We start from the raw sequence: 12,137 nt of genomic DNA on the forward strand, positions 1-12,137 counted from the left end.
CTTCTTGCTCACATTGTGGGAGAGGTTGTTGTCCTGGCACCACACTGCCAGGTCTCTGATCGCCTTCCTATAGGCTGTTCCATCGTTGTCGGTGATGATGCCTACATTAGCGGTGTTGACGGTGTTGGAGGCGTGCTTGGCCACGCAGTCGTGGTTGAACAGAGGGTACAGGAAGGGACTAAGCGAGCACCCCTGAAGGGCCCCCGTGTTCAGGATCAGTGTGGCAGAAGTGTTGTTGCCTAACCTTACCACCTGGGGGCGCCCCGTCAAAGAGAGAAATAATGGTGTCTTTTTGTAGGCACTAACTCTGCCATGGTTCGTTGGGGAAAGCCTATGAGTAAAATCAATGGCATTTTTTTGGGGGGGGGGGGGGGGATAAACCCCAAAAATAATTTCTGTGGTAAACACAGGCTTAGGAGATCTTCATCAGCTAACTTCACTTTTTGTAATTTTTTTTTGAATTTAGGTAATAATAAAAAACGAACTATTTCATAATGTTAACTGACTGTCATTATCTCATAGAACAAAACATATAATATCTCTTATACCTATGTTAACCTCAGACATTATTTTGGGAATTTATTCCAAAGTCCTGTTCTTTCTCCATACATTTTTCCCGTAGGGATGGCTGAACGAACCAGAGGTCATTTGTTTCCGGGTTTTAGGACTACAAGCTGGATCTATTACAATGTCAAGCGCTTACAGGACTTTGAAAAGCTCTATATAATATACAATACAACAGAAATTGAAGAGTATTTTTCTCCGCTCTGCTGATTAATACTTTTGTCCACTCATACTGGAAAAATAAAAGCTTTGTTCACAAATTTTTAAGATTTTGTTTTTTGCATTTAGATGTATCTGTTGTTGCTACAGCACCCCTACTTCCTGCGCCTATGTAGATATCCAGATACAACGTTAACGGGGGCTCTGGTGTCCCCTAAAGCCGTATATGTTCAGCAGCATTTTCATCTTTAATGCAATGAAACCCAGTTTTCAATCGAGCTCAAAATTTTGACCCCGACGTGATTTGAACACGCAACCTTCTGATCTGGAGTCAGACGCGCTACCGTTGCGCCACGAGGTCAGATACTGTAGCTTTAAACTGTCTAGGTTGTGAAAGTGCTGGTTGGCAGAAGGTGGTCAGTATCTCATGACATACTCACGCCCACGAAGCGCACGGAATGGTGACGCGACCAACCGCGCAGTGGCTGTGGCATGTTTACGTTGATTTCTTGTCCTGCAATGTTACGTTCTATGAAATGTCTCAGACGCAAGAAATACTAACATGACTTCGTGGCGCAACGGTAGCGCGTCTGACTCCAGATCAGAAGGTTGCGTGTTCGAATCACGTCGGGGTCATTTGTTTTGGAGCTTGAAAAAGAGTGGACTTGCTCTAACCAGTAGTAGAGGTGAAAAGGCTACTAAACCAACATGAAAAATAGAGGAAAACACAGTCTGGCCGTAGTCAGGAAGTAATATCATCAGAGAATGGTTTGTACATTCCGGGAAAGGTTAAGATGTTTTTCATATAGCCTGCTGTGTGTTGCTTATACAGCCGTACAAAAAAAATAAAAGGCAGCTATTATCAATCAGTCTGTTATTATTATTGATGTATTTGTACCTCGATGGCAACACGGAGGTCAGGTAAGCAAAACACCCAGGGCTGTAAGCCACCCAGCACCTTGAGGAAGATCTGGGGTCGCACCTTGGGGGTCCGCTCGTCTTCTCCAGCACCCGGCCCACCCCTCGGTCCCTGGACACCTTGCAGGCAGACTGTTCACAGGCAGGATGTATAAACAATGATGTACATACTGTATACAGACATGCACAAATGACACGTATAAACACACTCAGAAACATACAGTACACACACAACTATATATACTTGTGTATGTGTGCATAGTTACCACACACACACACACCACTACCCTAACCATTCCCCCCGAAGCATACCTCTGGTCAACTTCCCAGGGGAAACATTAGGAAGTACATTCTATGAAAGGGCCTCAGACACAATAACAAATCACATGACTTCCTGGTGCAAAGGTAGTGTGTCTGCCTGTAAATCAGAAGGATGCATGTTCATATTATGATGCTTTTCTGCATGAAAACACAGATGAGGTGCAGACACATTCCAACATTCAAATCCATGTAATGGGTATTACAGGCATCATCCCACACGTTGTTGCTCTTGCTGAAAGGAATTTCATTATTTTTAACCTCGGTTATCGAATTGGTCACATGACAAGGGACATGGGGAGATTGGATCACATGACGCAGGGACTGAAACCTCTGGATGCCACTGTCCAGCCTCTTTCTGTACGGAGAGAGGGAAAGGAGAGTAGAGGAGAGGAGAGACAGGGGTGAGAGAGAAGGAGGTAGAGAGGGAGAGAGAGAGAGAGGGGCAGAGAGAGAGAGAGAGAGGGGGCAGAGAGACAGAGGGAAAGGAGAGCAGAGAGATGGTGGAAGAGAGAGAGAGGGGGCAGAGAGTGAGAGGGAGAGAGGGGAGAGAGAGAGAGAGAGAGAGAGAGAGAGAGAGAGAGAGAGAGAGAGAGGGAGAGGAGAGCAGAGAGCAGAGAGATGGTGGAAGAGAGAGAGAGGGGGCAGAGAGTGAAAGGGAGAGAGGGAAGAGAGGGAGAGAGAGAGAGGCGAGCAGAGAGGGGGGAGAGAGGGACAGAGAGAGAGAGGGGGGAGAGAGAGGGACAGAGAGAGAGAGAGAGAGGGGGGAGAGAGAGGGAGAGAGAGAGAGAGGGGGTAACTGGCAACAAATACAACAAATCAGCTATATAATTCTGCAAAAATATCCTCAGTGTTCAAAGTAAAACACCAAATAATGCAGAGCAGAATTAGGCCAATACCTGCTAATTATCAAAATCCAGAAAAGAGCCGTTAAATTGTACAACCACCTAAAAGGAAGCGATTCCCAAACCTTCCATCACCTACAACCTCTCCCTCAATGTGAGCAAGACAAAGGAGCTGATTGTGGACTACTGGAAAATGAGGGCCAAACATCAATGGAGCTGTAGTGGAGCGGGTCAAGAGTTTCAAGCTCCTTGGTGTCCACATCACCATGAACTATCATGGTCCAAACACACCAAGACAGTTGTGAAGAGGGCACGACAACGCCTATTCCTCCACCTATTCCCCCTCAGGAAACTTGGGATGGGTCCCCAGATCCTCAAAAAGTTCTACAGCTGCACCATCGAGAGCATCCTGACCGGTTGCATCACCGCCTGGTATGGCAACTGCTCGGCATCTGACCATAAGGCGCTACAGAGGTTAGTGTGTACGGCCCAGTACATCACTGGGGCCAAGCTTCCTGCCATCTAGGACCTATATACTAGGCGGTGTCAGAGGAAGGCCCCAAAAATTGTCAAAGACTCCAGTCACCCAAGTCATAGGCTGTTCTTTCTGCTACCGCATGGAAAGCGGTACCGGATTGCCAAGTCTAGGACCAAAAAGCACCTACCCCCAAGCCAGCTGAACAATCAATCACATTGCCACCAAAGATACATTTTTTATTTAACTAGGCAATTCAGATGTGAACACATTCTTATATACAATGACTGCCTACACCAGCCAAATCCAAACAACACTGGGCCAAATGAGCTCCACTCTATGGGACCACCAATAACAGCCATTTATGACACAGTGTGGATTTTAACCAAGGAGTTTGTAGTGATGCCTCCAGCTCTTAAATGCAGTGCCTTAGACCACTGTGCCACTCAGGAGCCTCATTACAACTATGTAATTATATTGTATTACTATTTATTTTATTTTTCACTTTAGTTCATTTCGCAAATATTTTCTTAACTCTATTTCTTGAACTGCATTGTTGGTTAAGGGCTCGTAAGGGAGGGATGGAGGGAGGGAGGGAGGGAAGGAAGGAAGGAGGGAGGGAGAGGAGAGCACAGCAGAGGGAGGGTGGAGAGGGAGGGAGAGAAGAGCACAGCAGAGAGAGTGGGGAGAGAGAGGGAGAGTACAGCAGAGAGGGGGAGGAGAGCACAGGAAAGAGAGGAAAGCAGAGGAGAGAGGGGAGAAAGAGAGGATGGAGAGGAGAGAGAGGGAAAGAGAGGAGAGGGCGGTGTGGCACTGTGAGAGAGGAGAAAGGGAAGGGATAGTGAGATGCATACAGGTGCGATACTTGATCCTCTGACATTTACCTTCATTCATTTAGCAGACACAGAATTACATAACAAGGTCTAACAGGGGAATTTAATGACTGAAGATCATATTTAGTTTAGAGTGATCAACACAATGTTGAGCATATTTTGAGTTTCCGTAATAAATCAATGAATTGTCATGATACTGCTTGGCTAGTTTCCCAGATGCTTGTGTTGTACTTGTTCAGTGACCAATTCAGTGCTGGTCAAAGGCCCTGGGTGACCAGGCAGTATGATGCTGTTTCTTAGAATGCACCCCTTTATCTTTCTGCTGGGAATAAAGTTGACAAGAGGCATGTTTTTCGAGAGGTCAATGTTGTCGTGAGAAACTGAACATCTTGTGCCAACCAGCTCTTCTAGAGCCCTAACAGCTCAGGCAGCTTCTAGAGCCCTAACAGCTCAGGCGGGTTCTAGAGCCCTAACAGCTCAGGCGGCTTCTAGAGCCCTAACAGCTCAGGCGGGTTCTAGAGCCCTAACAGCTCAGGCAGGTTCTAGAGCCCTAACAGCTCAGGCAGCTTCTAGAGCCCTAACAGCTCAGGCAGCTTCTAGAGCCCTAACAGCTCAGGCGGGTTCTAGAGCCCTAACAGCTCAGGCAGCTTCTAGAGCCCTAACAGCTCAGGCAGCTTCTAGAGCCCTAACAGCTCAGGCGGGTTCTAGAGCCCTAACAGCTCAGGCGGCTTCTAGAGCCCTAACAGCTCAGGCAGCTTCTAGAGCCCTAACAGCTCAGGCAGATTCTAGAGCCCTAAAAGCTCATCCAGCTTCTAGAGCCCTAACAGCTCAGGCAGCTTCTAGAGCCCTAACAGCTCATCCAGCTTCTAGAGCCCTAACAGCTCAGGCAGCTTCTAGAGCCCTAACATCTAAGGTAGCTTCTAGAGCCCTAACAGCTCAGGCAGCTTCTAGAGCCCTAACAGCTCAGGCAGCTTCTAGAGCCCTAATAGCTCAGGCAGCTTCTAGAGCCCTAACATCTAAGGTAGCTTCTAGAGCCCTAACATCTCATCCAGCTTCTAGATCCCTAACAGCTCAGGCAGCTTCTAGAGCCCTAACAGCTCAGGCAGCTTCTAGAGCCCTAACAGCTCAGGCAGCTTCTAGAGCCCTAATAGCTCAGGCAGCTTCTAGAGCCCTAACATCTAAGGTAGCTTCTAGAGCCCTAACATCTCATCCAGCTTCTAGATCCCTAACAGCTCAGGCAGCTTCTAGAGCCCTAACAGCTCAGGCAGCTTCTAGAGCCCTAACAGCTCAGGCAGCTTCTAGAGCCCTAACAGCTCAGGCAGCTTCTAGAGCCCTAACATCTAAGGTAGCTTCTAGAGCCCTAACAGCTCATCCAGCTTCTAGAGCCCTAACAGCTCAGGCAGCTTCTAGAGCCCTAACAGCTCAGGCAGCTTCTAGAGCCCTAACATCTCAGGCAGCTTCTAGAGCCCTAACAGCTCAGGCAGCTTCTAGAGCCCTAACAGCTCAGGCAGCTTCTAGAGCCCTCCAGACATTATTTCCTAAAGGTCTTAATGATGAATTGCCTATGTATGTTATGTTGTGAATATGAACATGAATTATGCCCCTATTTCAGATTACTCTGATGTTTTTCGTACGATGTACCCAATGATTTATGGAAACTCATTGTGGTTTAACAGACGTGTTTAATACGTCTTATTTACACACTTTATTTGAATATTTATGAAATGTATATTGTTATATTTGGTAGCACTTATTTTGTTTTTCCTTGGCCTCCAACCCCTTTCGATGTGTGGAACGGATGTGGGTGGGGCTAGGTCTACATAAGGGTACTAATTTAATAATCTCACAAAAGCTCTGATGAAGGCCGCGAGGCCGATACGTAAACCTTATTAAAGATCAGTGATACTATCAAGAGCAGTGTGTGGTTTCCTTTTTCCTTCTTCCTGTGGGGAGATTTAAAAAAAAAACATGACAAGCTATAGACTTTATTTTCAAAAGTTGACCTGATATCTCTGTAGAATGTGATTCACTTTGTCAAATAGTTCATCAAGAAGAACAGTAGGCTATCGTCGCAGTCGGATGAAAACCTTGTATCTGCAAAACTTTTCAGGAAGTGGAAAATAACATTTTCAAACTTTAAAATCTACTTTGATAAACATTTCTTGGTCCTAGAGTCATGAAATGTTCAGGGTACATTTTGGGGAGTTACTGCTTTCAATACATGTCAAACAATGACAGCAACGCTATGTATGGAGAAGATCTGAAGGTGTCAGTGTCCCTCAGCTCTGAGTAATTTTCAGAAGAATTTGACAGGAGAGTTGGACTTCTGAGACAAAAATGATCTCATATCTCCCTCTGCTGTTCATGTGCTGTAATGACTTCAAATTCAGATTAGAATGAACAGAGACATGATACGGTATAAAAGTAGGGCTCTGTGTTTTGCGTGATCATGTGACATGCTCGAAATTGAACCTTTATTTAACGTTTTTATTTAATATACATATATATAATAAAACATAATCTCAGATGGTCCAGCACCATCCTCAGACAACTGCTTTCCTTTTCGGGGTAATTCTGCTTTCTGGATACGGCTTAAAATACAAGGACACAATCTTGAAACACTATGGTACAATAAAATGCTATTGCACTGAATCTTCATACATAGAATGGGATACATGAATCAAAACATTCAATTACACCAAACACAATTATACCATTGATATTAGCTGTGACAAAACGTGTCATTTGCTGAAACAAACCTGTTGGTAATGTACTAAACTATTGTGCTAGATTCCTCATAGGACCCCCCCCCCCCCCCCGTTATAATAGCCAATAACTCAACAAAAAAAGTAAGTAAGATTTCATCAATATAGTTTAGTAATTATCTCCATTTATTAATGTATTCTCCGGATTAAATATCCTCTTGGAAATTGTCCAGCAGGATATTCAATTGCAGAGAGATAACTCCAATTATATGAGCTTTGATGAAAATAATGAGCCCAAATGTTGATTCATTTTTCATCAAAGAGTTTTATATTAAATACTTTAATTTTAAAGCAAAGAAAGTCCCTCCCTTCACTCTAATACCGGCATCCCAAAGAGCACACTACCCCCTATATAGGGCACTACTTTTGACCAGAGCCCTATGGGCCCTGTTTAACAGCAGTGCGCTACATAGAACATAGAGTGCTATTTGGGACACACTCATTCTTCAGGCGACAATGCGCCATTGAGGCGGGCGAAGTGAATGAGCTCAGCTGAATATCTCTGGTGCCCAATTTCTGGATTTGAGACATAACTCTGAGGACTATGGAGAACAGCAGTTAATTGCGTAAACCAATGAGGCTGAATGAGTCCTTGATTTTACGACTCCTTATTTTGAGGACGGGGGGCTTTTCTCCCATACTGACAGACTATCTGGGAGAGGCTTTCTCTCTATCTAAGAGGCAGGGTGGATTGAAGAAATCACCTTTTGTTGTACGAGAGGGGCAAACATCTCTATGAGGACAGATTGTGTCATCATCCCATCAGAAGGAAGGCTGTTCCTATGACAACAGGTTCCGGGTGTTTGAGTTCTGTGCGTAGATGTGTGTATTTGTGTGTGTGTGTGTGTGTGTGTGTGTGTGCGTGTGTGTGTGTGTGTGTGTGTGTGTGTGTGTGTGTGTGTGTGTGTGTGTGTGTGTGTGTGTGTGTGTGTGTGTGTGTGTGTGTGTGAGAGAGAGAGCAGATGTTCCTGCAGTGAAACGCTGATGGGAAACAGATAGGGCTGATTCTGTGCTCCACCCACCCTGAACAAGATGAGATGGAGTAGGATGTGATCCCTGAAACCCACGTCACCTCCACACACACACACACACACACACACACACACACACACACACACACACACACACACACACACACACACACACACACACACACACACACACACACACACACACACACACACACACACACACACACACACACACACACACACACACACACACACACACACACACACACACACACACACACACAGACACACACACAGACACACAAACACACGCGCCGACACTGAATCAGCTGACAGAGAATTCCAAAGAGGTGTCAGCTGACATAGAGAGCTCCAAAGAGGAATCAGAATATAAAATACTGACATGGAGAAGGAAGAGAACTCAGCTGACACAGAGGAGGAAGAGAAGTCAGCTGACACGGAGAAGGTGGAGAAGTCAGCTGACACAGAGAAGGAGGAGAAGTCAGCTGACACAGAGAAGGAGGAGAAGTCAGCTGACACAGAGAAGGAGGAGAAGTCATTTGACACAGAGAAGGAAGAGAAGTCAGCTGACACAGAGAAGGAGGAGAAGTCAGCTGACACGGAGAAGGAGGAGAAGTCAGCTGACACGGAGAAGGAGGAGAAGTCAGCTGACACGGAGAAGGAAGAGAAGTCAGCTGACACAGAGAAGGAGGAGAAGTCAGCTGACACGGAGAAGGAGGAGAAGTCAGCTGACACGGAGAAGGAGGAGAAGTCAGCTGACACAGAGAAGGAAGAGAAGTCAGCTGACACGGAGAAGGAGGAGAAGTCAGCTGACATGGAGAAGGAAGAGAAGTCAGCTGACACAGAGAAGGAAGAGAAGTCAGCTGACATGGAGAAGGAAGAAAAGTCAGCTGACACTGAGAAGGAGGAGAAGTCAGCTGACACTGAGAAGGAGGAGAAGTCAGCTGACACAGAGAAGGAGGAGAAGTCAGCTGACACAGAGAAGGAAGAGAAGTCAGCTGACACGGAGAAGGAGGAGAAGTCAGCTGACACAGAGAAGGAAGAGAAGTCAGCTGACACAGAGAAGGAAGAGAAGTCAGCTGACACGGAGAAGGAAGAAAAGTCACCTGACATGGAGAAGGAGGACAAGTCAGCTGACACAGAGAAGGAAGAGAAGTCAGCTGACACGGAGAAGGAGGAGAAGTCAGCTGACACAGAGAAGGAAGAGAAGTCAGCTGACATGGAGAAGGAGGAGAAGTCATTTGACATGGAGAAGGAGGAGAAGTCAGCTGACACAGAGAAGGAAGAGAAGTCAGCTGACACTGAGAAGGAAGAGAAGTCAGCTGACACTGAGAAGGAGGAGAATTCAGCTGACACGGAGAAGGAGGAGAAGTCAGCTGACATGGAGAAGGAAGAGAAGTCAGCTGACACGGAGAAGGAAGAGAAGTCAGCTGACATGGAGAAGGAAGAAAAGTCAGCTGACATGGAGAAGGAAGAGAAGTCAGCTGACACGGAGAAGGAAGAGAAGTCAGCTGACATGGAGAAGGAAGAAAAGTCAGCTGACATGGAGAAGGAAGAAAAGTCAGCTGACACTGAGAAGGAGGAGAAGTCAGCTGACACAGAGAAGGAAGAGAAGTCATTTGACACAGAGAAGGAAGAGAAGTCAGCTGACACAGAGAAGGAGGAGAAGTCAGCTGACACAGAGAAGGAGGAGAAGTCAGCTGACACGGAGAAGGAGGAGAAGTCAGCTGACACGGAGAAGGAAGAGAAGTCAGCTGACACATAGAAGGAGGAGAAGTCAGCTGACACGGAGAAGGAGGAGAAGTCAGCTGACATGGAGAAGGAGGAGAAGTCAGCTGACACTGAGAAGGAGGAGAAGTCAGCTGACACGGAGAAGGAGGAGAAGTCAGCTGACACAGAGAAGGAAGAGAAGTCAGCTGACATGGAGAAGGAAGAAAAGTCAGCTGACACTGAGAAGGAGGAGAAGTCAGCTGACACAGAGAAGGAGGAGAAGTCAGCTGACACAAAGAAGGAAGAGAAGTCAGCTGACACGGAGAAGGAGGAGAAGTCAGCTGACACAGAGAAGGAAGAGAAGTCAGCTGACATGGAGAAGGAGGAGAAGTCAGCTGACATGGAGAAGGAAGAAAAGTCAGCTGACATGGAGAAGGAGGAGAAGTCAGCTGACACAGAGAAGGAAGAGAAGTCAGCTGACACGGAGAAGGAGGAGAAGTCAGCTGACACAGAGAAGGAAGAGAAGTCATTTGACACAGAGAAGGAGAATTCAAGGAGGAGAATTCAGCTGACACGGAGAAGGAGGAGAAGTCAGCTGACATGGAGAAGGAAGAGAAGTCAGCTGACACGGAGAAGGAAGAGAAGTCAGCTGACATGGAGAAGGAAGACAAGTCAGCTGACATGGAGAAGGAAGAGAAGTCAGCTGACACTGAGAAGGAGGAGAAGTCAGCTGACACGGAGAAGGAAGAGAAGTCAGCTGACATGGAGAAGGAAGAAAAGTCAGCTGACATGGAGAAGGAAGAAAAGTCAGCTGACACTCAGAAGGAGGAGAAGTCAGCTGACACAGAGAAGGAGGAGAAGTCAGCGGACACGGAGAAGGAAGAGAAGTCAGCTGACACGGAGAAGGAAGAGAAGTCAGCTGACATGGAGAAGGAAGAAAAGTCAGCTGACATGGAGAAGGAAGAAAAGTCAGCTGACACTGAGAAGGAGGAGAAGTCAGCTGACACGGAGAAAGAAGTCAGCTGACACGGAGAAGGAAGAGAAGTCAGCTGACACGGAGAAGGAGGAGAAGTCAGCTGACACGGAGAAGGAAGAGAAGTCAGCTGACACGGAGAAGGAAGAGAAGTCAGCTGACATGGAGAAGGAAGATAAGTCAGCTGACACTGAGAAGGAGGAGAAGTCAGCTGACACGGAGAAGGAAGAGAAGTCAGCTGACACGGAGAAGGAAGAGAAGTCAGCTGACATGGAGAAGGAAGAAAAGTCAGCTGACATGGAGAAGGAAGAAAAGTCAGCTGACACGGAGAAGGAGGAGAAGTCAGCTGACACGGAGAAGGAAGAGAAGTCAGCTGACACTGAGAAGGTGGAGAAGTCAGCTTACACAGAGAAGGTGGAGAAGTCAGCTGATACGGAGAAGGAAGAGAAGTCAGCTGACACTGAGAAGGAGGAGAAGTCAGCTGACACAGAGAAGGAATAGAAGTCAGCTGACACGGAGAAGGAAGAGAAGTCAGCTGACACAGAGAAGGAGGAGAAGTCAGCTGACACGGAGAAGGAAGAGAAGTCAGCTGACACGGAGAAGGAGGAGAAGTCAGCTGACACGGAGAAGGAAGAGAAGTCAGCTGACACGGAGAAGGAAGAGAAGTCAGCTGACATGGAGAAGGAAGATAAGTCAGCTGACACTGAGAAGGAGGAGAAGTCAGCTGACACGGAGAAGGAAGAGAAGTCAGCTGACACGGAGAAGGAAGAGAAGTCAGCTGACATGGAGAAGGAAGAAAAGTCAGCTGACATGGAGAAGGAAGAAAAGTCAGCTGACACGGAGAAGGAGGAGAAGTCAGCTGACACGGAGAAGGAAGAGAAGTCAGCTGACACTGAGAAGGTGGAGAAGTCAGCTTACACAGAGAAGGTGGAGAAGTCAGCTGATACGGAGAAGGAGGAGAAGTCAGCTGACACGGAGAAGGTGGAGAAGGCAGCTGACACGGAGAAGGAAGAGAAGTCAGCTGACACGGAGAAGGAGGAGAAGTCAGCTGACACAGAGAAGGAGGAGAAGTCATTTGACACGGAGAAGGAGGAGAAGTCAGCTGACACAGAGAAGGAGGAGAAGTCATTTGACACGGAGAAGGAGGAGAAGTCAGCTGACACAGAGAAGGAGGAGAAGTCATTTGACACGGAGAAGGAGGAGAAGTCATTTGACACGGAGAAGGAGGAGAAGTCAGCTGACACAGAGAAGGAAGAGAAGTCAGCTGACACGGAGAAGGAGGAGAAGTCAGCTGACACGGAGAAGGAAGAGAAGTCAGCTGACACGGAGAAGGAGGAGAAGTCAGCTGACACGGAGAAGGAAGAGAAGTCAGCTGACACGGAGAAGGAGGAGAAGTCAGCTGACACAGAGAAGGAGGAGAAGTCATTTGACACGGAGAAGGAGGAGAAGTCAGCTGACACAGAGAAGGAGGAGAAGTCATTTGACACGGAGAAGGAGGAGAAGTCAGCTGACACAGAGAAGGAGGAGAAGTCAGCTGACACGGAGAAGGAGGAGAAGTCATTTGACACGGAGAAGGAGGAGAAGT

The 12,137-nt window shown here is 47.0% G+C and overlaps 2 protein-coding genes and 2 non-coding genes across 4 annotated transcripts in view; 3 read left to right on the forward strand and 1 right to left on the reverse strand.

Moving 5' to 3' along the window:
* Positions 1–1,012: 1,012 nt before the first annotated feature.
* On the reverse strand, positions 1,013–1,084 carry trnaw-cca (transfer RNA tryptophan (anticodon CCA)). The gene has a single exon. It is a non-coding gene; the product is annotated as a tRNA-Trp (tRNA).
* Positions 1,085–1,287: 203 nt separating this feature from the next.
* trnaw-cca (transfer RNA tryptophan (anticodon CCA)) lies at positions 1,288–1,359 on the forward strand. Its single transcript has one exon. It is a non-coding gene; the product is annotated as a tRNA-Trp (tRNA).
* A 7,729-nt stretch (positions 1,360–9,088) lies between these two features.
* LOC139546007 (myb-like protein X) lies at positions 9,089–10,605 on the forward strand. Its single transcript, XM_071354270.1, has 3 exons — positions 9,089–9,514; positions 9,719–10,077; positions 10,119–10,605. The coding sequence occupies exons 1-3, from the start codon at positions 9,089–9,091 to the stop codon at positions 10,603–10,605; spliced, it is 1,272 nt and encodes a 423-aa protein (XP_071210371.1).
* Positions 10,606–10,714: 109 nt separating this feature from the next.
* LOC139546008 (cilia- and flagella-associated protein 251-like) overlaps positions 10,715–12,137 on the forward strand; it is a 1,538-nt gene continuing 115 nt past the window's right edge. The window contains exons 1-2 of the mRNA XM_071354271.1: positions 10,715–10,966; positions 11,075–11,649. Coding sequence (XP_071210372.1) covers positions 10,715–10,966; positions 11,075–11,649 — 827 coding nt within the window. The remainder of the gene's footprint in view (positions 10,967–11,074; positions 11,650–12,137) is intronic.

The sequence above is a fragment of the Salvelinus alpinus genome, chromosome 19 (assembly GCF_045679555.1).
Source record: "Salvelinus alpinus chromosome 19, SLU_Salpinus.1, whole genome shotgun sequence".
NCBI lineage: Eukaryota > Metazoa > Chordata > Actinopteri > Salmoniformes > Salmonidae > Salvelinus > Salvelinus alpinus.

Coding starts and splice junctions, on each gene's coding strand:
- LOC139546007 (XM_071354270.1), top strand. CDS start 9,089: ATGGAGAAGGAGGAGAAGTCATTTGACATGGAGAAGGAGGAGAAGTCA. Junction 9,515..9,718: donor CAGAGAAGGAAGAGAAGTCA/GCTGACACAGAG, acceptor GACACTGAGAAG/GAGGAGAAGTCAGCTGACAC. Junction 10,078..10,118: donor GACACGGAGAAGGAGGAGAA/GTCAGCTGACAC, acceptor CATTTGACACAG/AGAAGGAGAATTCAAGGAGG.